Source organism: Scyliorhinus canicula, chromosome 16 (genome assembly GCF_902713615.1).
Source record: "Scyliorhinus canicula chromosome 16, sScyCan1.1, whole genome shotgun sequence".
In the NCBI taxonomy this organism is placed as follows: Eukaryota; Metazoa; Chordata; class Chondrichthyes; order Carcharhiniformes; family Scyliorhinidae; genus Scyliorhinus; species Scyliorhinus canicula.
In genome coordinates, this window is record NC_052161.1 from 119,507,593 (window position 1) to 119,530,843 (window position 23,251).

The following is a 23,251-nucleotide window of genomic DNA, read 5'->3' on the forward strand; positions in this document are numbered from 1 at the left end:
TTATGCTGATATTACTGCGGGTGCTGGAAATCTGAAATAAATACAGGAAATGCTGGAAATACTCAGCAGGTCAGGCATCTGTGAAGAGAGAAGCAGAGTTAATATTTCATGGGGATGACCTCTCAGTAGAACACTTTGTGCTTACCTCTGTTGTCATTTTTATCTTATTTCCATTCATGGAAGAATCCAGCTCCTGTGAGCCATGTCCAACAGGATTTTATTCGGATGAAGATGACAATGAACCATGCACACGTCGGACAAGGTATGTGTGGAAGACTGTGAGGAAAGGATACTTTGCTACAGGGGTGATATCACGGATAAATAGAGATATGGTACTTTAAAACAGTCTTTATTACTAACAAGATTAAAATAATGCCCTCATACAAGAAAAGATAGCTCACAATTATCCGTTAAACAATGCTTAACATTGGAATGGTAAGGGCAGCACGGTGGCACAGTGGTTAGCATTGCTGCCTATGGCGCTGAGGACCTGGGTTCGAATCCCGGCTCTGGGTCACTGTCCGTGAGGAGTTTGCACATTCTCCCCGTGTCTGCGTGGGTTTCACCCCCACAACCCAAAAGGGTAGGTGGATTGGCCACGCTAAATTGCCCCTTAATTGGAAAAAATAATTGGGTACTCTAAATTTTTTTTTTTTTTTTAAACATTGGAACGGTAAATCCTAACTGCTATCTTTTATCCCCACTCAAGCAAAACCCATCTTGGGTCAAAATCCACATGTAATAACAGTTGGCAGACACAGGTATACTTGCTCAATAGAGATGTATTTTAAAAGACTGATTGGAGAGCGGGAAATCCAGTCAGGAAACAGCCTGTAGATCCTTGCCTGTCTCAGAGTACTGTTTAACCTGCCAGCCTTTGAGAAATTGCTCCTGTCCTGTTCACAAGCAAATCATTTTAATTCACTGTTCATGTTATACAGATATTATATGTAAAGAAATACCAAAACATAATGCAAGCCAGTTCAGTCTAACCCTAATATTACTTACGTTTCTTTTCTTACATCCTCCACCTTACCTCATATCTCACCCAAGTGACATGTCCCTCCCTGCTATAAAGACCACCACAAGCCAAGGAAGAAGGGCCCCAAACTCTATAACTGTGTCCAGTACAGCATTGCTCAATACAACTAGACCACCACCATCAGTAACCACAGAGGATCAACCAGGTAAATGCTAATGACTGAGTCATGCTTAAATATAATTTCAGTGTTTTAAAAAGTATATTTCTGTCTAGTCTTTGTGAAGTTTAGGTTTTGAATCTTTACACTTGACATTGTATATTAAACATCAGTGCCAGGGATTTCTTGTCACACCACAGTAACTGTGCTGGATGCATTATGGGAGTCCTGCTCATGCGTGGAAACAGGGTTCATGGCCACAATTCCAGCAGGAAAGATTCCGTGGGACTTGCAAGCCCTGGATTCCTTTTTATATTCCCGGGAAGGGAATGAGCTGAGCCAACAGATCATTTCCTGAGTACTTGCAGCTGTCCACAGGAGGCACATCCTCATGCAAGGGTCTGGAGTGGGAAGGCCAGTTGTCCAAGTACCTTTGGAATCAAAGTCGGCCCAATCTAATTCTGCCTCTACTCAGAAAGAGTAACATTTCAATAGCACCATTCACAACCTCACAACATCCCAAAGCACCTTGCAAGTACTTTTCAAGTGTCATCGCTGTCATGGTGCAACTGGATTGTCAGTCAATCTCCGTACAATAAGGTCCTATAAACAGCAATGTGATAATGGTCAGATAATCTGCTTTTATGTGATATTGGTTGGGGGTAAATATTGGCCAGGAAACTAGGGAGAATTCTCTTGCTTGTCATCTTCAAAAAGTATCACGGGTTCTTTTATGACCATCTAAGAAGGCAGACAAGCTTCCAACATCCCATTTGAAAGTCGGGATAGGATATATTATCCAGGAAACAGAGCAAGGCTCAACTCAGCAGAATTGCAAGCTAAGTCCACTGAACAGCAATCAAGCAACACTTAGGCAAGTGGAGAACCTGCAAGTTTTGTATTTTTAAGATGCACAGCCACACTAAGTAGCACGATGACTCACTAAGCCAGGAAAGGCATGTTTCAGGTTACATATGGCCATTCACAGTGGTGCTGCAAGAACTCTACATTCCTCCAATTCTGGACTCTCGCACAACCCCAGTGTCCTTTGTTTCATCGTTGGTGGCCAGGCCTTCAGCTGTCTCCATCCTAAGTTCAGAAATTTGATCCTTTAGACTCTTTCTCACTCCTTTTAAAAATATGTTTTAAAACATCCCTCTTTGACAAAGCTTTTGGTCACCTGTCCTAATCTGTCCTACAAAGCCCCTTGGATGATCTTACTGTATTTGATTTGGATTTTGATTTGATTTGATTTATTGTCACACGTATCGAAGTACAGTGAAAAGTATTTTTCTGCGGCCGGGGAACATACACAGTACGTACATAGCAGACACAAGAATAATCAACAGAGAACATTGACAAATGGTACATCGACAAAACAGTGATTGGTTATGGTGCGGAACAAGGGGCCAAACAAAGCAAACAAAACAAATACATGAGCAAGAGCAGCATAGGGCGTCGTGAATAGTGTTCTTACAGGGAACATATTAAAGGCTCTAGAGAAAGCCAGTTGTTGTTGGTGAATAAAGTACTAGTAATTAATGAGTGAAAGCTTTGGGATGTTTAAACATTTGAAATGAAGACCATCTCAATATCACACTATCTTTTCTCCCTAGCCTTGTCCGTAGAAGTCAAATTTTATATCAGTTTCATCGTTGTGACAGCTGCGATTTTTCTCATTTTCCTGATTAAGAGGAGAAGAATGTACCTCGGTGTGAAAAAACAAGGTGAGGATATAGAAGCTTTCAAAGCCATTGGGCGGGATTTCCCGGTCCCGCCACGCAAAACGCCGTGGACTTCAGTCGGATCAGAGGATCCTGCCGGCAGTCAATAGCAAGCCGCCTCCACCTCTGGAAAACACAGAGCAGTAGGGAGGGGGTGAAAATCCCACCCATCACCCTTTTCTTTATTTATTGTTAGGATCCCAGACGAAACCCAACTATTTGCGAATTGTAAAACTGTGAGGAAATGTTACTGCATCACAGGAGTGATAACACTGACCCATAGGTATCTTTTATTTAAAATAAACTTTAATTTAAACAAATAATTCACCACATTAGCAACAAAGAAATCGTTTTACAGTTACAGCAATTGTTAAGTAAAGGAAGAAGCCTTAACTTACTTCTTAAATTTGCCACTATATTCCAATTAAGCAAACCAACATATATTAAATTTCACTCATAAATAAAGTTAACAACCATGGTTTTACTTGCTTTTCTCTGGGCAGTAGCTTTAGAGAGAGAACCGTTCAGGACCAAACTGAAACACCTCTGTTCAGATTAGAGTCAGACAGACCTGGCTCCTCCCATTAACTATATCATCTGTACCCAACGCATAAGGCATTATTTTGCCTCTTCTTACAAGAAGTCCCTTGACTTGTTTAGCCAGGGGTCATTCACACCTCAGGGGTCCTTCCAACCTAAACAATATTCCATTAGCTAGTTATCTGTAAACAAGAAATAGTTATCATGATCTATTAGCATAAGACTTCACCTGCAATTCAATGATTGTCTCACTTTTACGACACCTTAAATAAAATAAATAAATAATCTTTATTGTCACAAGTATACTTACATTAACTGCAATGAAGTTACCATGAAACGCCCCTAGTCGCCACATTCCGGCGCCTGTTCGGGTGCAGAGAGATAGAATTCCGAATTCTCAGCTGGTACAGGAATTGAACATGTGCTACTGGCCTTGTTCTGCATCACAAACCAGCTGTCTAGCCCACTGAGCTAAACCGGCCCCGTAATCACCTTAATCACCGCTCTGGCAGTTATACTGTCTGTGTGCATCTTAACCCAGGTTTTTAATAACATTAATGCAACAATATGTAAAATATGACAATTTCTTACATTCATCACACCTCACCCTCAAAAACTGAACTAGCAATATGAAAAGATGGCTTCGTTTTCCAAAGTATTTGGAACTTTTATAAACGACTCATTACTAAACATCCATTACACTGTAAGATACATATGTCATCATATGCATGCATGCAAATTTAAACATCAGTACAGCCAATTTCAGTCTTTCTTTCCTACCTTTAAACATTCCATTCTTCTCATATCACAAAGGTGTGATAAGGCGTTGGCAATTCTATTTTATTTTCCTGCTACATGTATAATTTTCAAGTTAAATGGTTATAGCAATAAACTCCATCTAAACAGTCTTAGAATTCCGATTTTTAAACCTCTCCAGAAACTTCAATGGATTATGGTCTGTATAAACAATTGTCGCTGATGAATTGTCGATAACAAAATGTCAAAATGTTGCAATGCCAGTACCAAACCGAAGGTTGCCTTTCCGATGGCCAAGTATTTCTTTTGGTGAACAATTAGTTTTCTGTAAAATTAACCAATGGGTCTTCCTATACCTTCATCATCTTGTTGAAATAATGTAACATCAATGCACACATCACTCACCTCAATGGCCACCTTCAATTGCTTGTCATAATTCAGTGTCACCACAACTGGTGCCTGTGGCCCACACGGATATCAGATTATCAAATGGTTCCTGACATTCTGACTTCTAATAAAATTGACTGTTCTTTTTTAAATGTTCAGTCAGTGGAGTAACCACACTGCCAAAGTTTGGCACAAATTTTCCATGGAAACCACTCATGCCCAGAAATCTCACAACTTATCTTCAAATTGACAGTATTGGGAACTCCCCAAGAGCTTTTGTTTTCATTTTCCATGGGGCCATCTGACCATATCCAACAGTATGACCTATGAATGTGACTTGGGATTTTTCAAACTCACTTTTAGTCAAGTTTACCACGCAGCCAATCTCTTGTAGGCAGTCAAACAATTCCATCACATATTCCAAATGCTCCCGCCATGTTTGACTTAACATCACCAGACTGTCTATGCACACTACATTATTCTTTTGTTAATAAATGACATTATTGGGTAGTCTTTGAAATGTTGCCAGCGTATTCTTCATGCGTATTCTTCATTTCAAGTGACATAACTTGAAACTGGTACAGACCGTTTGCCGTTACAAAGCCGCAACATTCTTCACCCTCGCCAGTATTCTTTCAGTAAGCCAATTTTGGTAATGAAATTTGCTTGACCTACCTTGTCAATCCAGTCTTCCAAACAAGGGATAGGGTACAAATCTGACTTTGTTACTGCATTGACTTTCCTGTAGTCCAGTGTTTCCAAACTTTTTTCCTGGGACCCACTTTTGCCACCTTGGCCGACCTTTGTGACCCTCACTGGCCGACCCTCGTGACAGGTGATACATTTTCTTACCTTTAATGTGGAAGGAGAGCCTACTTGGTTCTCAATATCTCATCCGAATCAGGTTCACAGGAGGGGAGGACAATGTACATTTCAGGTGCAGACTTCAGCCAGTTCCTTTGTGCCGTCTTCATCTTTGTGAGGACAGAAAATCCAACCTTGCACATGTAGGTCGTGGTGAAGGGCAATAGCAACAAAATTCTTGTTTTACTCATCACTGGATACTCCTGGGAGTTTCTAATCCAGAATGCTGACAGCCTCATGGGGTTTTACCATGTTTTTAATGTGTTATCACAGGCCAGATACAGCAGCATAGTCTTTTAATTTGTAGTCAGCTGTAAGTTAACAACTGAGTCTGGGGTGTCAACCTCAAAAGAAATTTTTCACCCACTAACTCTGCTTCAAAATCTGAAATCCTCTCATTTGCCACATGTACTTGCATTCTTATTTGCATTGGTACAATTGACAAAACCATGCCTCAAAAAAATCATCTTTGTACTGCTAGGTTCCCGTGTTAACCAGGAGCCCTGGATCTCTGTACAGAACCTAGCGCTGCTCTATCCTGCCCTGGACTGTGCTGAGCAGTTCTCTCCAGCAGATTCAGTTGTGAAATCCTGGCCAGTAGATACATTGCCTATTTGTGTCTCTGGCCATTTCTTAATTGTAAGAAAATGATTCATCTTCATAGTCCTCTTGCGTTTCTTGCTAGCAGCTAGAAAATGGAAGAAGCTCTCTTCCATGATTTGGCATCAAAAGCATTGACATACAGGTCACTTGACGTAAGGTGTACGTACAGAGCGCATGACCTGCTCACTGCTGCCACTTATAGCCGGAACACTTCACACAGTCACCTTTCCTTCTCATTTAAAAGGCGGCAGCAGATGCCATTCTCAATAAAAATTACAATAGCAGCCACTGGACGCTTCTCCTGCGACCTGGACCACCGCAGGAAGGACCTGACCAATCGCTCTTGACCCTCCCAACACCTGCCCACAACCCACCCGTGAGCTGCACTTTGAAAAACCCTGCCATAGTCCACACACAATTGTTGCGTTATATCGGGTTTTGGTACCATCGCAAGGTGAGCTCCAATCTCTGCAACTCACTTCAATGGTATCATTCTTAAGCATGCTTTCAACCACTTTTTAAACTTGTGCCAACTTTAGTGGATTTAGTCAAAATGGATGGTGTTTAATTGGAACAGATCTTCCTCCTTCTACAACACATATAATCACCTTTGTACTTCCTAGTTTGTTTCCACATATAGCTTTATGTGACTGATGTAACTTTTTCTGGTCACTTTGATTTTCCTGCAGAAGGTAACTCAACAATTTATCCAAATTTCATAGTACTTCCTCATTGTCCAATCTAACTTGAGGAATGTCAAATTCAGAATCGTCTGGATTCATCTCTTCTCCCAGAGTTATAACTATAGACACAACCTCCTGCTTTCCTTACCTATCAAAATACCTTTTGAGAAGATTGACATGACACACTCTGTGAGTTTTCCTTCTATTTGGCCGTATCTAATAATTCACAATGCTCAATTTTCTTTCAATTTGATAAGGCCCACTAAATATTGCTTTTAATGGTTCACCTACCACTGGTAATACTAATCCCCACTAACAACACAAAGTTTCTGATTTCTTATCTGCTTCTGTTTTCATCACATGCAGTGACAATTTTAAGTGCTTTTTAGCCAACTTAACCTCTCCCTAAAGTTTGACAAGTAGTCCAAAAATGTAGTTTAGAACTCTGACTCACCAATTTTGCCTTAAATCAATTTAAGTGGTCCTCTTACCTCATGATCAAAAATCAATTTGAATGGACTGAGTTTAGTTGATTAATTAGATGCATCTCTTTTTTTTTAATAAATTTAGATTACCCAATTATTTTTTCCAATTAAGGGGCAATTTAGCGTGGCCAATCCACCTACTCTGCACATTTTTGGGTTGTGGGGGCGAAACCCACGCAGACACGGGGAGAATGTGCAAACTCCACACGGACAGTGACCCAGAGCCGGGATCGAACCTGGGACCTCAGCGCCGTGAGGCGGTTGTGCTAACCACTAGGCCACCGTGCTGCCCCATTAGATGCATCTCTAATAGAAAATAGGACAAATGGAATTCCTTTATTCCAAACCTCTGGATAATCCTGAGTATCGGTCCTCAACCTGGTCTTTAAAGTTTGATGCTATCTATCTAACGCTCCCTGTGATTCTGGATGATATGTGGTTGATTTAAATTGCTTTACCCCTAAGCTATCCATACCTTCCCTGAATAACCTTGACATAAAATTTAATCCTTGATCTAATTGGATTTCTTTTGGTCGTCCGTCTCTGGTAAAAAATTTAGTTAACTTCTCTACCACCTTCTTAGCTGTAATATCTCATCATAGAATGGCCTACGGAATTCTAGTGGACACATCCATTATAGTCAACAAATACTGATTCCCACTTATCATCTTCGGAAGGGTTCAAACGCAATCAATTAGGACCCTAGTGAAAGGTTTCTCAAAGGCCGGAATGGGTATTAAGGGTGCTAGTTTCATTTGAAGTTTTCTTATCACCTGACATCTGTGACAATAGTGGCAAAATTCAACTGCATCCTTCTGCAGTCCAGGCCAATAAAAATATTTTTGTATTTTAATTTGAGTTTTCCTTACGCCTAAATGATCCGCTACTGAAACCTCATGTGCTACCCGCAAAACCTTCCTTCTGTAACCCACCAGAAATAATTTGATGAACTTCTGCCCATTTCTCATCTGTCTGAATATGTAACGGTCTCCACTTTCTCATTAATACATTATTTATAATGTAATAACACTCCAGTATACACTCCAATTCTATTTCTGTGTATGCTTTTTGATACCACTGCTTTATCTCTGAATTCTTATGTTATAATTCTACCAACTTCCCTGAACTAAAGAATCAGCTTCATCCTCCACCTGTTCTTGTTCTTTATCAACAATCTGGTCAAGGATTGTTTCTGATAACTGAACCTCAACCTCCCGATCTTTACTCCTAAAATTCTCCTCCTCCTGTCTCAACCCGTGGCTTTGTGATCTTGTTACCACACAATCTGGAAACACCCAAAGATACGCTTCATACAACACCTCATTTGTTTGACGTTCCATTGGCTTTTCTTCTTATTTTATTTTTAAAATTTAGAGTACCCTATTTTTCTTTTCCAATTAAGGGGCAATTTAGCATGGCCAATCCACCCTACACATCGTTTTGGGTTGTGGGGGTGAGACCCACACAGAAACAGGGAGAATGTGCAAACTCTACACAGGCAGTGACCCGGGGTCGGGATGGAACACGGGCCCTCGATGGCGTGAGGCAGCAATGCCAACCACTGCGCCACCGTGCCACCCCCTACGCACCTTGTAACTAACGTGGTATTTCACTGCATTGTTAATTACAGATTCCCATCGATGTTTTGGGTTCAGACAAGATGTAAAGAGTCCTGTGCAGGAAGAATCAGAGGATATGACATCGGTGCAAGTAAAGAACTGACCAGTAATGGGTATGGAGGGGTCTTTAACTGATTTAACATTGACAGCTCAACTGAACTGAAGAACAACTCTGTCAATTGATTGTGAAAAATTGTGAAGTGTCACTTTTCATTGGACCTCGTTATGAATAGGGTTCACTCGGAATACTGTATATTATTTGCTAATAAGTCCATATATTTCTGAGGCTCACCAGAGAATCTGGTAAATGTAACAGGAACAAGCATATGGTATTTCATTGGGACCTTACTGTACAGAAGGAGGCCATTCTGCCCATTAGGTCCGTGTTATTTTTCATATTCGGCAGATTGAATAGGAGTGCTTATAGGGATGAGCTTTCTGTGGTGATTTATTGAAGGATAATAGGTGACCTGGTAACCATCTATTCCTTAAGGAATAAAGTTCTTATTAGTGAGCGTTATGGCCGAAAGAGTTGGAATGCTTACCTTAGATCAGGCAGCTTAACTTCGGAAATGAGACCGCTGAGGAAGAGTTTATTACATCAGTTGTTTGTGTCTGGCCCAAAATGAGTCACACTGTAACATTGTCTAAAAAACTATGGAGTTGACAAATGGATTGTTCCATTTTTGGTCAGAGTGGTGTGATGCTCTGGCTCTTCGTTATCTCCACAGGCCAGTCACTAGTACTTTTCCCTGGATTTGCAAAGAGGCTCGAGTTTCTCCCCGTGGGCAATGTTCCCTCCGTCCTGCGGTCAGACCACTGTGAATAGGGAAACAATTCAACCGCTTGAGAACCCTGAGCTAAGGTTCAAATAGGCGATTATACAGTTAGAAGGCTAGTGCAAGATAGATGAGAGAAGCGGGAATGATGGCAGTGAGGAAAAACTGCGGGCTTGCACTTTGTCCTGTTGCTTGCGCTGATAGAGTTAATGGGCAGTTTCTACCATTAGATCAGTACTGAATCCTCTGCAAGCTTTGAACAAAACGTCTACAGCTCCAGCCATTACTGAATACTGAATACTTTTCCAAATTAGTGGCACATTCGTAAATGAAGGGTTAATAAGAGCTAACTTGTTCAGTATTATGTAGCTTAGTGGAAGCGTGAGGGAGGACGCTGGGAGAAGAGAGGCTTACTACCGGAAAGTTGATCATCCCACACCAACCTTGACTTCATAAACATCATTGAAATCAGCAATGCAATGACAAATAAACACATGCAGTGAGAAAGAGGCAAGATAGGGAAAAACTGCAGACTGTTGTGAGCAGCTTATTATAAAGTAACCTCAGGAGACCCAGGTACAGAATGATTGTTCATTAGCTTATGGGTTGAGAGAGCACAACCTCAGAGAAGGATCTCTGTTGCAGCTGACTCTGCCAGGTTGAGAAATCAAGCAACAATGGTGGGCCACATAGGCAAGGCATTACTTACATTTGAACATTGTCTGGTTCAGACTTTTTACATCAAACAAGTTGCAGGTGTTCACAAGGCAGAGTAAGTGTTTTCACCCTTATCCTTCTATTGGTCCCCACTAATCTCATCCTTCGCTAACCGGCTCGGAACTTTAAGCTGAGCCTGATACTTTAGGTAATGGAAAACAAATTGCAGACTGTAAACAGCAAGTTACTGAAAAAACAAGTTACTGATATAGGTCTTGCAGGTGTCTGTGTCCTTTGTCACATCAGCATGTTGCTGGGTGATGTCTTTACCCCAAGTGTGGAAATTTCCTTATTCTTTCTAAAAGCTATATAGGTTCAAAAATCTTCTCGAAGATCCTTTAATAGATTGTAATCATTGTTTGTCTAGATAAATTGTTGTAGTTAAACCGTATTCATTAGTTCCCCTCTTGCACTGACACACTGAACTTTCAGCATTGGGTTCTAAGTTTGAAAGTAGGCCGCAGCAATGGTCACAGGTGCTAGCTAAGGCTAGCTCTATGTGAGACAGTACAGTTCCCAATGTGTACAGGTTTAAAGCAAAATATTTCCTACTTGCTAATGAATTAACAGCGACTGTGGCAAATGGAAAGAAATGTTCGATGGGGATGTTGCTCTTTGAGGTGGGGTCTAAGGCATGTTGTTGGGCATCGTAGAAGGTGGTTAACTGGTCTGGGAATGCCCGAGGTTGAGACGAGGTGGTGAAGATGGGAAAAACATTCCATCTCCTAACTTTCTTGAGCACAACAGAAACAAATCATGGCTAAAATACAATTGCGTGAAAATCTCAGGGAAATGGGAAAATCTCAGGGAAACAGGAGAAAAATGAAGCCAAGAGGACACAGTCAAATGTTTGAAATTAAAGAAATGGGGGGAAAGGGTTATATACACTGTAGCATGGGGTGAATGATTACTGAGTCTGCTTCAGTGCAGACATCTTTACTGCTTTGGGGATAATGTTCTATAAAATGGCAGCATTTTGTAGCGACATTGGGATATGTCACTGGATGTCTTGCTTTGCCCAAAATGTTGTGCAAGTTTGAAATTCCAGCTGATTGTGCTGTGACTCTGATGTGCAAGGAAGTTGGATGCAACACTACGGAGAGAGAGAGAGAGCAGGGCAATAGGATTCATCTTGTGAAGAGTTAGTACAGATACGATGGGCTGAGTGACCTGTTTTTGTCTTGTAACCCTCTATGGAATATACATCACAAGTTCGTAAGGAAAAAACATCTCTGTCAGTTAATACAGGAGAAAGTAGAGCCAAATTGTATCTGTAATAGAAGGATAGGAAAATAGGAAGATGATGGCACATCGTGGTACCTCCAAACTAAAGGAGCTTTGCATGGAGATAATTATGAAACAGTAAAAATACATGCTCAGGGCGAATTTTCACACTACGTTTCTTTTCATGAAAATGCTCTGTGTGAACACAGAGTAAACAATTCTGAGCATTTATTGCATCTTAGACTAGCCAATATCAATCTTTGTTTCAACAGTTAAGTGTTAGCACAGAACCAGAATATTGCTTGAAGAAAAGGCATGTTGCCGAAGTTTTTCATCCTGTCTGCACTCCTCTGGACAAATGCAAGAATGCCACATTTCAAATGATCACAACTATTGATACTGCAGGAGAAAAGGGTGGTGATTAGTTTAATGCCAGGTACATAAGTCTTACGTTTCAGCAATTGGCTGATCAAATCATACAGAATGTTCTTGTTTCCAAGGGCTGGTGCAGAGTCGATGGGCTGAATGGCCTCCTTCTGCCCTGTAAATTCTATGATTCTTTCAGTTGTTTATGACAGGCAGAATACCGATCATACTTTTGTTGAAATAAATTTATTTTCATAGAATTTACAGTGCAGAAGGAGGCCATTCGGCCCATCGAGTCTGCACCGGCTCTTGGAAAGAGCACCCTACCCCATAACCCAGTAACCCCACCCAGGTCAATTTTGGACACTAAGGGCAATTTATCATGGCCAATCCACCTAACCTGCACATCTTTGGACTGTGGGAGGAAACCGGAGCACCCGGAGGAAACCCACGCACACACGGGGATGATGTGCAGACTCCGCACAGACAGTGACCCAAGCCAGAATCGAACCTGGGACCCTGGAGCTGTGAAGCAATTGTGCTATCCACAATGCTACCGTGCTGCCCTTTAGTGTACCCAATTATTTTTTTCCAATTAAGGGGCAATTTAGCATGGCCAATCCACCTACCCTGCACATCTTTGGGTTCTGGGGTTGAGACCCACACAGACACAAGGAGAATGTGCAAACTCCACATGGACAGAGCGAACCTGGGTCCTCAGCGCTGGAAGCAGAAGCGCTAACCACTGCGCCGCCTAGAATACAGATCATACTTGGCCAACCCATGCTGGCAAAACACAAATTGAAATGTCTACTGCTGGATGTGATTCTGCGATTGAGCAGCATTTTCTGGACAATCCTGAGTGCGCTAATAGTTACACTAACAACCAATTTAAGATAAATTAGGAGTTTGCAATGTGACTTAATTATACATGCTAGATATGACATACACTTAAACGCAGGGACTCGTTCTTCGCAAACAAAAGGAATATGTTCAAGTCTTGCACCTTTTTGAAATGATTAGAAAACCTATTGCTTTCTGCGTGGCAATGCCTCGGCCAATCAGAGTCAACTTGTGAACCAATTAGCACGCTTTTTGCCTGTAGTATCAATAACTGTGATCATTTGAAATTTGGCATTCTTATGTTTGTCCTTGGCAAGACAAAACGTTCCCAAAACATGACATGTCCCTCTTTTCAGCAATTTCTGTTCAATGCTGGAAATGCTGTTGTGGTGTGCAAAACAGTATTCACTATGGTGCCTGTAAAAGGTTTTCTCTGGCCACTATTGTAAGTATGAGTTTAAAATTGGACTAGAAATAATGCACAGAGAAAAACTTCACGAACATTTCCAATGTTATTACATAGCTTTTGGCTGTGCTCAGGAACTCTATCTCTTTCATGAGATTTTAATATAAGGTTTTATTTGGTCACATTTAGACATTAGCAACTCCCATATTTGCTGGGGAGTTCAGCTTGCACTTTGCTTTATTTATTTCTTGCAATATTTATCTTAGCAGGAAGCTCAACTTGTATATAAGCTGTAAAAGACGGCTGCAATATTCACATCAGGGATGAAACAAATGTTTTACAGGTAATTTTTAGGGGCTGGTGTAGCACAGTGGGCTAAAGAACCGGCTTGTAATGAAGAACAATGCCAGCAGCGTGGATTCAATTCCCTTACCAGCCTCCCCAAACAGGTCCCGGAATGTGGCGACTAGGGGCTTTTCACAGTAACTTCATTGAAGCCTACTTTTGACAATGTGATTATTATTTTTATTATTATTATATACGCGACTTGAAACTTCCATTCCTACTGGAATCACAATTTCCAGCCCGTTCCTTTGTCTCTGTTCAATGGGTCTCAGTTGGTGTGCATCTCTCCTGGTAACGGGTTTAGAGCGATAGTATGGATAATAATCAAGTGTGAATGATTTACAGAAGAGAAACAGCTTATAAATGATTGGGAATGTCCATATGGTATATATATGTTAATATATAACCAAGGAGGTTGATAGGGCAGACAGTTGAATACACAGAAGCATAATCAAAGAACAACAAAGGTATAAATGAACTAGAACCTGAGAAGCAAGAGAGACAGTTAACATCTAGCAGTCTCAGAAAGCGGACATGCCAGTTTCCAGCCACCAAGCCTGTGGCCAACTTTTTGTAAACAAACTTCTGTGCCTTAGAGCCAAGGCAATGCTGAAAACCTTCGTAACAGCTGTTTTCAAATATTAGGGATCGGCAACAAATGCTGACCCAGTCTGCGACGCCCACATCCCATGAAAGAGTAACTTTAAGAAAGAGGTTCAGGCAAATCTTTTAGGATCTCATAAGGTAATATATTAAAAGTTTTCTCCCGGTTTTTTTTTTAGAAATACATTAATGAACAATTTATTGGTTCAGCTGTTTTATAATCTCTAGTCTAAAGCTTTAAAAAAATTATATAAATTCTTCTCCACAATTCTTTCCCATACTGATGGCACAGGCTCACGCTTTCTCAATGACGAGACGTTAAATAAATTGATATCTTGTCTGCTTCCTCAGCTGAATGCCCATGGCACTATATTGAAGAAGAGCAGGGACGTTATCCCTAATGTGCTGGTCAATATTTATTCCTCAACCAACATCACTACAAACAGAACATGTGGTCATTATCATATTGTTTGTGGGAGTTGGCTGGATGCCAATTAGCTACCACCTTTTCAACATTACAAACAGTGACTACGGTCCAAATACCTCATTGGCTGTAAAGTTCTAGACTTGTATATGACAATGCTGTTATTCCTTCAGGACAGTACAGCCCCTGTAAGGAATGACGCAGCAAAACTTTTCGTTTAGGGTAATGAACAGCATAAAACTGACAGGATCAAAATAGGGATATGTGACCGTGACCTTCTTTGCTTTAAGGTTAAAATAGAAGTGTGGGGCCGGGGGGGGGGGGGGGGGGGGGGGGGGGGGGGATGAAAACAAATTAATGAGAGGAGAGCAAGTTACAGAAGGCAGAGCTTGATAAATTAAAGGGTAAAGTTTACTGGGAAAACAATGGAGCAATAATTGGAAATGTTGGAAAAGCACAGTACAATCCAGAGGTATTCCAGGAAAGAAATGTGTGTATAGCTGCCGGGATGAGTAGCCAGATTAGGCTGGGAATTACAGCTTTAAAAAACAAAAGGGGCGATAGGGGACTGGGCATGGTGAGGTTGTAATTGATATGGAAATTGTAGAATTATTTAAAAAATACTTTGTTTCAGCATTTACTTATTCGTATAGAAAGGTAAAGAATAAATAATAAAATAATAATTAAAATGTTGTTAAGGAGGCAAGGATGCTAATAACAGAATAAGATTTGGCTGAAAGACCGATGACAAAAGCTGGGATTGAATTGAGGTGATTAAGGATGCAGTAAAGAGATTTCTCAAATCAGCAGGCGGAATTTAATGGATGTTGCAGGGATTAACTTTGGAACTGCATTTTGCTTCGTCCTTCCTCATGACCTGCTGAGCCAGCCTCCCCACCAAGTCCTCATTCAATCACAGTGGAATCCAAACCTCAGTCAGCATTGGTGGCCCTAAACTGCTTGTAAGATGTGCCGTTGTAAAAACTGTACAGAATGTGTTGCTGCGATTCTTAATGATTTGAATAATGTACAAAGTTAAATGGCAATACATTTAGTGACGATATATTACAGAAAGGTAATTCTGGATCTTTTCACATGTGTTGCGATATTACTTTGTTAACCAGAGCACTTTTAGTTTACTGAGAAATCTTGATACTGAAGTAATCTGATTCTTCAGGAAAAAAACAGCGATCTATAATCTCCTAGATTGGTGCCTTATCTGTAGTCTATTTTCCAGTTGCATTATATTTTTGTAATATAAAAAGTATTTAAATAAAATGTGCTAAACATCTCACAAATTGTATGTGTTGATTATTAAACCAACGTTATTGTTACAAAAGACCAGCTCTAGACTTCTCAATCTATCCAGATGTACTGTGTGCCCCTTGCTCTAAGTGTGAGTGTCATGGGGGTTGGGAGGCGGAGGATGGGATGGAGAGGGTCCAGAAATGTGGAGTTGCACCGTGGGAAGGCAAGAGGCAAGATGGATTCAAGTGGTTCAGGAATCAGAGCAATCTCTGTCAACGTAATGCGCTTGATTTTGGAAACCAAATTCTCTACACTCGGGAAACTAAATGTAGGTTGGGTGACCACGTCGCAGAGCACCTTCACTCAAGTCTGCATGCATGGCCCCGACCTATCTGTCGCTTGCCATTTCAATTCACCATCTTGCTCACGTTTCATGTCCTTGGCATGTTATAACACTCCAGTGAAACCCAACGCAAACTGGAGGAACAGCACCTCATCTTTCGAATAGGCACTGTACAGCCTTCTGGACATAGCACTGAGTTCAACAACAACTGTAGACTATGAACTCTGTCCTTCATTCTGACTTTTTGTACTACTCCCACCCTCTTCGCGTCCCTCCCTCCAGGGGCGTCTGTAATTTGTTCTCATGTTTTGCTTTCAGAGATTGCCAACCCCATTTCCGCTATAACACATTGTGCTATTCGACCTTTATACCACTATTCACATCCTTTTAGTCTTTAACACTATCATTACCACTCCCTTTATCTTGTGTCTATGACATCTTTGTTATTTAATGTTTCCTGAGCTCCAACCTATTTCTCACCTTCTAATTTGCTCCACCCTCTCTCTTCAACCACATAAGACTCATCACATTTCTACCTCTCTTCAGCTGAGGATGAGTCATATGCACACTTTTAACAAAGATGTTCAGGTTAGGTGGATTAGCTATGCTAAATCATCACTTACTGTCCAAAGATGGGAAGGCTAGGTTAAGGGGTTATTGGGATAGGGTATGGGAGTGAGCCTGAGCGGGGTGGGTACTCTTTCAGAGGCTTGGTGCAGACTCGATGGGCCAAATGGTAGCACAGTTGTTAGCACGGTTGCTTCACAGCTCCAGGGTCCCGTGTTCGATTCCCTGCTGGGTCACTGTCTGGGTGAAGTCTGCACGTTCTCCCTGTGTCTGCGTGGGTTTCCTCCGGGTGCTCCGGTTTCCTCCCACAGTCTAAAGACGTGCAGGTTAGGTGGATTGGCCATGCTAAATTGCCCTTAGTGACCAAAAAGGTTAGATGGGGTTATTGGGTTACAGGATAGGGTGGAAGTGAGGGCTCAAGTGGGTCGATACAGACTCCGTGGGCCGAATGGCCTCATTCTGCACCGTATGTTTCAAGTCCCGAAAGATGTGCTGTTAGGTGAATTGGACATTCTGAATTCTCCCTCTTGTGTACCCGAACAGATGCTGGAATGTGGTGGCTAGGGGCTTTTCACAGTAACTTCATTGCAGTGTTAATGTAAACCTACTTGTGACAATAAAGATTATTATTATTCTGCACTGTGGGTGGTTCTATGAAATATCTCTCGCCACAGCTGCTGCCAGGCTTGCTGAATTCTCCCACCATTTCTGTTCTTTATTTCAAATTTGCAACATGGGCAGGATTTTGCTCTTCATCATTTCCCACCATGTGGAATTTAAATTCAATCAATAAATCTGGAATATAAACCTATAAATAAACACTGGACGCTGTGGGTGACTGAAGAGGCGGGGTAAAGGGATCAGGTTCAAATTTGATATTGGCTCCAACTATTTCACTCAAAGAGCCATCAGGATGTGGATGGGCTTCCAAATGGAGAGAGAGACCCTTTGCAATTGGTTTAGGGGACAGAAAAATCTTCCTAGAGCCAGTATGGATCTTTATGATGCATTTATTTTATCGAACCATTGAAAACGGTTCAGCTGACTCGCTTCATTGCTGGCATTTGACATTTGATGATTAATTTCCGTAACTGGTACTTTGCATGTGATATTTCACTTAATATTCATTGCCAACGTAACCCGAACGATAATCGGGTTGCAATCATGATTAATATTGACTTTCCTGTAACGAAAGAGCTCACAAGCGATGTCGGTTCATATTTCTGAGTAACTCAAAAAAACGTCAAAAGGGGTTCGGGGTGGGAGGAGGTCACTGCCCGCACGTCTGAGCAAACTTTACAAGTCATGGTTGGTCGATTCGGAAAATGTGTGTGTCATCCTGGGTTATTTTACGAGAACAAATGCCTCGAAAGTCATCGATGGCTTTTGCAATTCTACTTGCAAGTGATCTTAACGCCGCCGGAGACGTGAGCACCGTGAGAGTAGGGAAAAAAGGTTTTTCCCAGTGGTGGGGGGTGGGTCGCTACAAAAACTAAATAGTGCTAAATCCCCCTCGCCGCCTACCTTTCTCTGTGATAAGAGCAGTGAAGGCCACCACTTTGCATTGGCAGGTAGTCCGCACCCAGTGAGCATAATGCTACATGGTTGCAGTCCTAAATAGTGGCAGTCATTAACCACCCCACCTCTATGTTAACTGGGGGTTCTTTTAAATATTCCACTTTCCCCAGCCAAGCATAACCCACACCCCTCTCCTCCCCCAACATATACGCAAATCCCTAAGCAATGTTAAGGAAGCAACACTGCCTTGGCACCAGCGCCAGCCCTAGGGTTGCTGGCGCCCCGGGCAAGCTGAACTTCGGCGCCCTTGGGGGGCGGACGGAGCGGGGGGGCGCCCTGGGGGAGGGCGGGGCCGCCCTGGGGGAGGGCGGCCACCGCGCATGTGCTGGTTGGCACCGGCCCAACTGCACATGCGCGGGACCCGAGTCTCTGGCGCCCCCCTAGCACATGGCGCCCCGGGCGACTGCCCGAGTTGCCGGTGCCTTGAGCCGGCCCTGCTTGGCACCCTTGGGGCTGGTTTAGCACAGTGGACTAAACAGCTGGCTTGTAATGCAGAACAAGGCCAACAGCACGGGTTCAATTCCTGTACCGGCCTCCACGAACAGGCGCCGGAATGTGGCGACTAAACGCTTTTCACAGTAACTTCACTGAAGCCTACCTGTGACAATAAGCGATTATTATTATACTGTACAGAGTGTAAGGCTGCCATTACAAAAATAGGGGATTTGCTGGCTCACTGCTCTATATGATGGCCAACGGCAATCGTTTTAAAAAAAAATTATTTACGGGATGTGGGCACTGCTGGTTAGGCCAGCATTTATTGCCCATCCTTAGTTCCCCTGAGAACGTGGTGGTGAGCTGGCTTGAACCGCTTCAGTCCCTGTAGGTACATCCACAGCGCTGTTAGGGAACTCCAACGAAGTGAAGGAACGACGATATATTTCCAAATCAGGATGGTGAGTGACCTGGATCGGTGGTGGTGTTCCCAGGTATCTGCTGCTCTTGTCCTAGAGGGCAGTGATCGTTGGTTTGGAAGGTGCTGCCCAAGGAACCTTGGTGTGTTTCTGCAGGGCATCTTATAGATGATACACGTGGCTGCCGCTGTGAGTGGGTGGAGGAAGTGTTACGGATGGGGTTCCAATCAAGCAAGCTTTGTTAAAATATTGGTTTGAACAGATAATTATGACTGACATTTAGTACATCTACTGCCCACTGGGAAAATAGTATCAACAGGACTGAAAATATGCCAGTAGGCGTTTATGGTTTCCAAGTTACTCAGTACAGAAGTTGTACAGTAATTTAAGTTACACTGTTCTACCCACATCCAGAAAAATGGAAAGTTAATGCAAATGTTCAACAGGAATATTCAACATATACAGAAAATTGACACGTTGCTGTCAGCAAGTCAATCATCAGTTCTGTGACTTTATTGGGAAATTCAAATACCACTCCACAGGAAATTGTGTTCAGTGTAGTCACAGCTAGAAAGTAGATAGAATGTGTGTGTTCATAAAGAGTAAAGGAAACTTCCAGTCACTATCTAAAGATCTGATTTAACTATTGGGAAGGATGAAGTGATCATGCCTTCAGATTCTGATGAATATTAATCTTATATTCACAGGTTGATTATAGGCAAGCATCACTCTTTTATGGAACCTCCCTGGTCAGACAGTAATATAAAGGAGTGACTCTTTTATGGAACCTCCCTGGTCAGACAGTAATATAAAGGAGTGACTGAGTGATGGAGGGGGTTGGAAAGACAGTAATATACAGGAGTGACTGAGTGATGGAGCGAGTTGGAAAGACAGTAATATACAGGAGTGACTGGGTGATGGAGCGAGTTGGAAAGACAGTAATATACAGGTGTGACTGGGTGATGGAGCGAGTTGGAAAGACAGTAATATACAGGTGTGACTGGGTGATGGAGCGAGTTGGAAAGACAGTAATATACAGGAGTGACTGGGTGATGGAGCGGATTGGAAAGACAGTAATATACAGGAGTGACTGGGTGATGGAGCGAGTTGGGAAGGCAGTAATATACAGGAGTTACTGGGTGATGGAGCGGGTTGGGAAGGCAGTAATATACAGGAGTTACTGGGTGATGGAGCGAGTTGGGAAGGCAGTAATATACAGGAGTTACTGGGTGATGGAGCGGGTTGGAAAGACAGTAACATACAGGAGTGACTGAGTGATGGAGGGGGTTGGAAAGACAGTAATATACAGGAGTGACTGGGTGATGGAGCGAGTTGGAAAGACAGTAATATACAGGAGTGACTGGGTGATAGAGGGGGTTGGAAAGACAATAATATACAGGAGTGACTGGGTGATGGAGCGAGTTGGAAAGACAGTAATATACAGGAGTGACTGGGTGATGGAGCGGGTTGGAAAGACAATAATATACAGGAGTGACTGGGTGATGGAGCGGGTTGGAAAGACAGTAACATACAGGGGTGACTGGGTGATGGAGCGAGTTGGAAAGACAGTAACATACAGGGGTGACTGGGTGATGGAGCGAGTTGGTAAGACAGCAATATACAGGAGTGACTAACTGATGGAGTGGATTGGTAAGACAGTAATATACAGGAGTTACTGGGTGATGGAGCGGGTTGGAAAGACAGTAATATACAGGAGTGACTGGGTGATGGAGGGGGTTGGAAAGACAGCAATATACAGGAGTGACTGGGTGATGGAGCGAGTTGGAAAGACAGTAATATACAGGGGTGACTGGGTGATGGAGCGAGTTGGAAAGACAGTAATATACAGGGGTGACTGGGTGATGGAGGGGGTTGGAAAGACAGTAATATACAGGAGTTACTGGGTGATGGAGCGAGTTGGAAAGACAGTAATATACAGGAGTGACTGGGTGATGGAGGGGGTGGAAAGACAGTAATATACAGGGGTGACTGGGTGATGGAGCGGGTTGGAAAGACAGTAATATACAGGAGTGACTGGGTGATGGAGCGAGTTGGGAAGGCAGTAATATACAGGAGTTACTGGGTGATGGAGCGGGTTGGAAAGACAGTAACATACAGGAGTGACTGAGTGATGGAGGGGGTGGAAAGACAGTAATATACAGGAGTGACTGGGTGATGGAGCGAGTTGGAAAGACAGTAATATACAGGAGTGAGTGGGTGATGGAGGGGGTGGAAAGACAGTAATATACAGGAGTGACTGGGTGATGGAGCGAGTTGGAAAGACAGTAATATACAGGAGTGACTGGGTGATGGAGCGGATTGGAAAGACAATAATATACAGGAGTGACTGGGTGATGGAGCGAGTTGGAAAGACAGTAATATACAGGAGTGACTGGGTGATGGAGCGAGTTGGAAAGACAGTAATATACAGGAGTGACTGGGTGATGGAGCGGATTGGAAAGACAATAATATACAGGAGTGACTGGGTGATGGAGCGTGTTGGAAAGACAGCAATATACAGGAGTGACTGGGTGATGGAGCGGGTTGCAAACACAGCAATATACAGGAGTGACTGGGTGATGGAGCGGGTTGGAAAGACAATAATATACAGGAGTGACTGGGTGATGGAGCGAGTTGGAAAGACAGTAATATACAGGGGTGACTGGGTGATGGAGCGAGTTGGTAAGACAGTAATATACAGGAGTGACTAACTGATGGAGTGGATTGGTAAGACAGTAATATACAGGAGTGACTGGGTGATGGAGGGGGTTGGAAAGACAATAATATACAGGAGTGACTGGGTGATGGAGCAGGTTGGAAAGACAATAATATACAGGAGTGACTGGGTGATGGAGCGGATTGGAAAGACAGTAATATACAGGAGTGACTGGGTGATGGAGCGGGTTGGAAAGACAATAATATACAGGAGTGACTGGGTGATGGAGGGTGTTGGAAAGACAGTAATATACAGGTGTGACTGGGTGATGGAGCGGATTGGAAAGATAGTAATATACAGGAGTGACTGAGCGATGGAGGGGGTTGGAAAGACAGTAATATACAGGAGTTACTGGGTGATGGAGCGAGTTGGAAAGACAGTAATATACAGGAGTGACTGGGTGATGGAGCGAGTTGGAAAGACAGCAATATACAGGAGTGACTGGGTGATGGAGCGGGTTGGAAAGACAGTAATATACAGGAGTAACTGGGTGATGGAGGTGTTTGGAAAGACAGTAATATACAGGAGTGACTGGGTGATGGAGCGAGTTGGAAAGACAGTAATATACAGGAGTGACTGGGTGATGGAGCGAGTTGGAAAGACAGTAATATACAGGAGTGACTGGGTGATGGAGCGGGTTGGAAAGACAGTAATATACAGGAGTGACTGGGTGATGGAGCGAGTTGGAAAGACAGTAATATACAGGAGTGACTGGGTGATGGAGCGAGTTGGAAAGACAGTAATATACAGGAGTGACTGGGTGATGGAGCGGGTTGGTAAGACAGTAATATACAGGAGTGACTGGGTGATGGAGCGAGTTGGAAAGACAGCAATATACAGGAGTGACTGGGTGATGGAGCGAGTTGGAAAGACAATAATATACAGGAGTGACTGGGTGATGGAGGGGGTTGGTAAGACAGCAATATACAGGAGTGAGTGGGTGATGGAGCGGGTTGGAAAGACAGCAATATACAGGAGTGACTGGGTGATTGAGCGAGTTGGAAAGACAGCAATATACAGGAGTGACTGGGTGATGGAGGGGGTTGGTAAGACAGTAATATACAGGAGTGACTGGGTGATTGAGCGAGTTGGAAAGACAGCAATATACAGGAGTGACTGGGTGATGGAGGGGGTTGGAAAGACAGTAATATACAGGAGTGACTGGGTGATGGAGGGGGTTGGTAAGACAGTAATATACAGGAGTGACTGGGTGATTGAGCGAGTTGGAAAGACAGCAATATACAGGAGTGACTGGGTGATGGAGCGGGTTGGAAAGACAGTAATATACAGGAGTAACTGGGTGATGGAGGTGTTTGGAAAGACAGTAATATACAGGAGTGACTGGGTGATGGAGCGAGTTGGAAAGACAGTAATATACAGGAGTGACTGGGTGATGGAGCGAGTTGGAAAGACAGTAATATACAGGAGTGACTGGGTG

The 23,251-nt window shown here is 42.8% G+C and overlaps 1 protein-coding gene across 1 annotated transcript; it reads right to left on the reverse strand.

The window, feature by feature from the left end:
- Window positions 1-19,419: 19,419 nt before the first annotated feature.
- On the reverse strand, window positions 19,420-21,211 carry LOC119951048 (proline-rich extensin-like protein EPR1). The gene is made up of 2 exons (XM_038774083.1): window positions 19,886-21,211; window positions 19,420-19,839 (listed from the first exon to the last, which is right to left on the reverse strand). The coding sequence occupies exons 1-2, from the start codon at window positions 21,209-21,211 to the stop codon at window positions 19,831-19,833; spliced, it is 1,335 nt and encodes a 444-aa protein (XP_038630011.1). The 3' UTR covers window positions 19,420-19,830.
- Window positions 21,212-23,251: the final 2,040 nt, after the last annotated feature.

Excerpts from the sequence above, each read along its gene's own strand:
- LOC119951048 (XM_038774083.1), bottom strand. The coding sequence starts at position 21,211 with ATGTTACTGTCTTTCCAACCCGCTCCATCACCCAGTAACTCCTGTATA.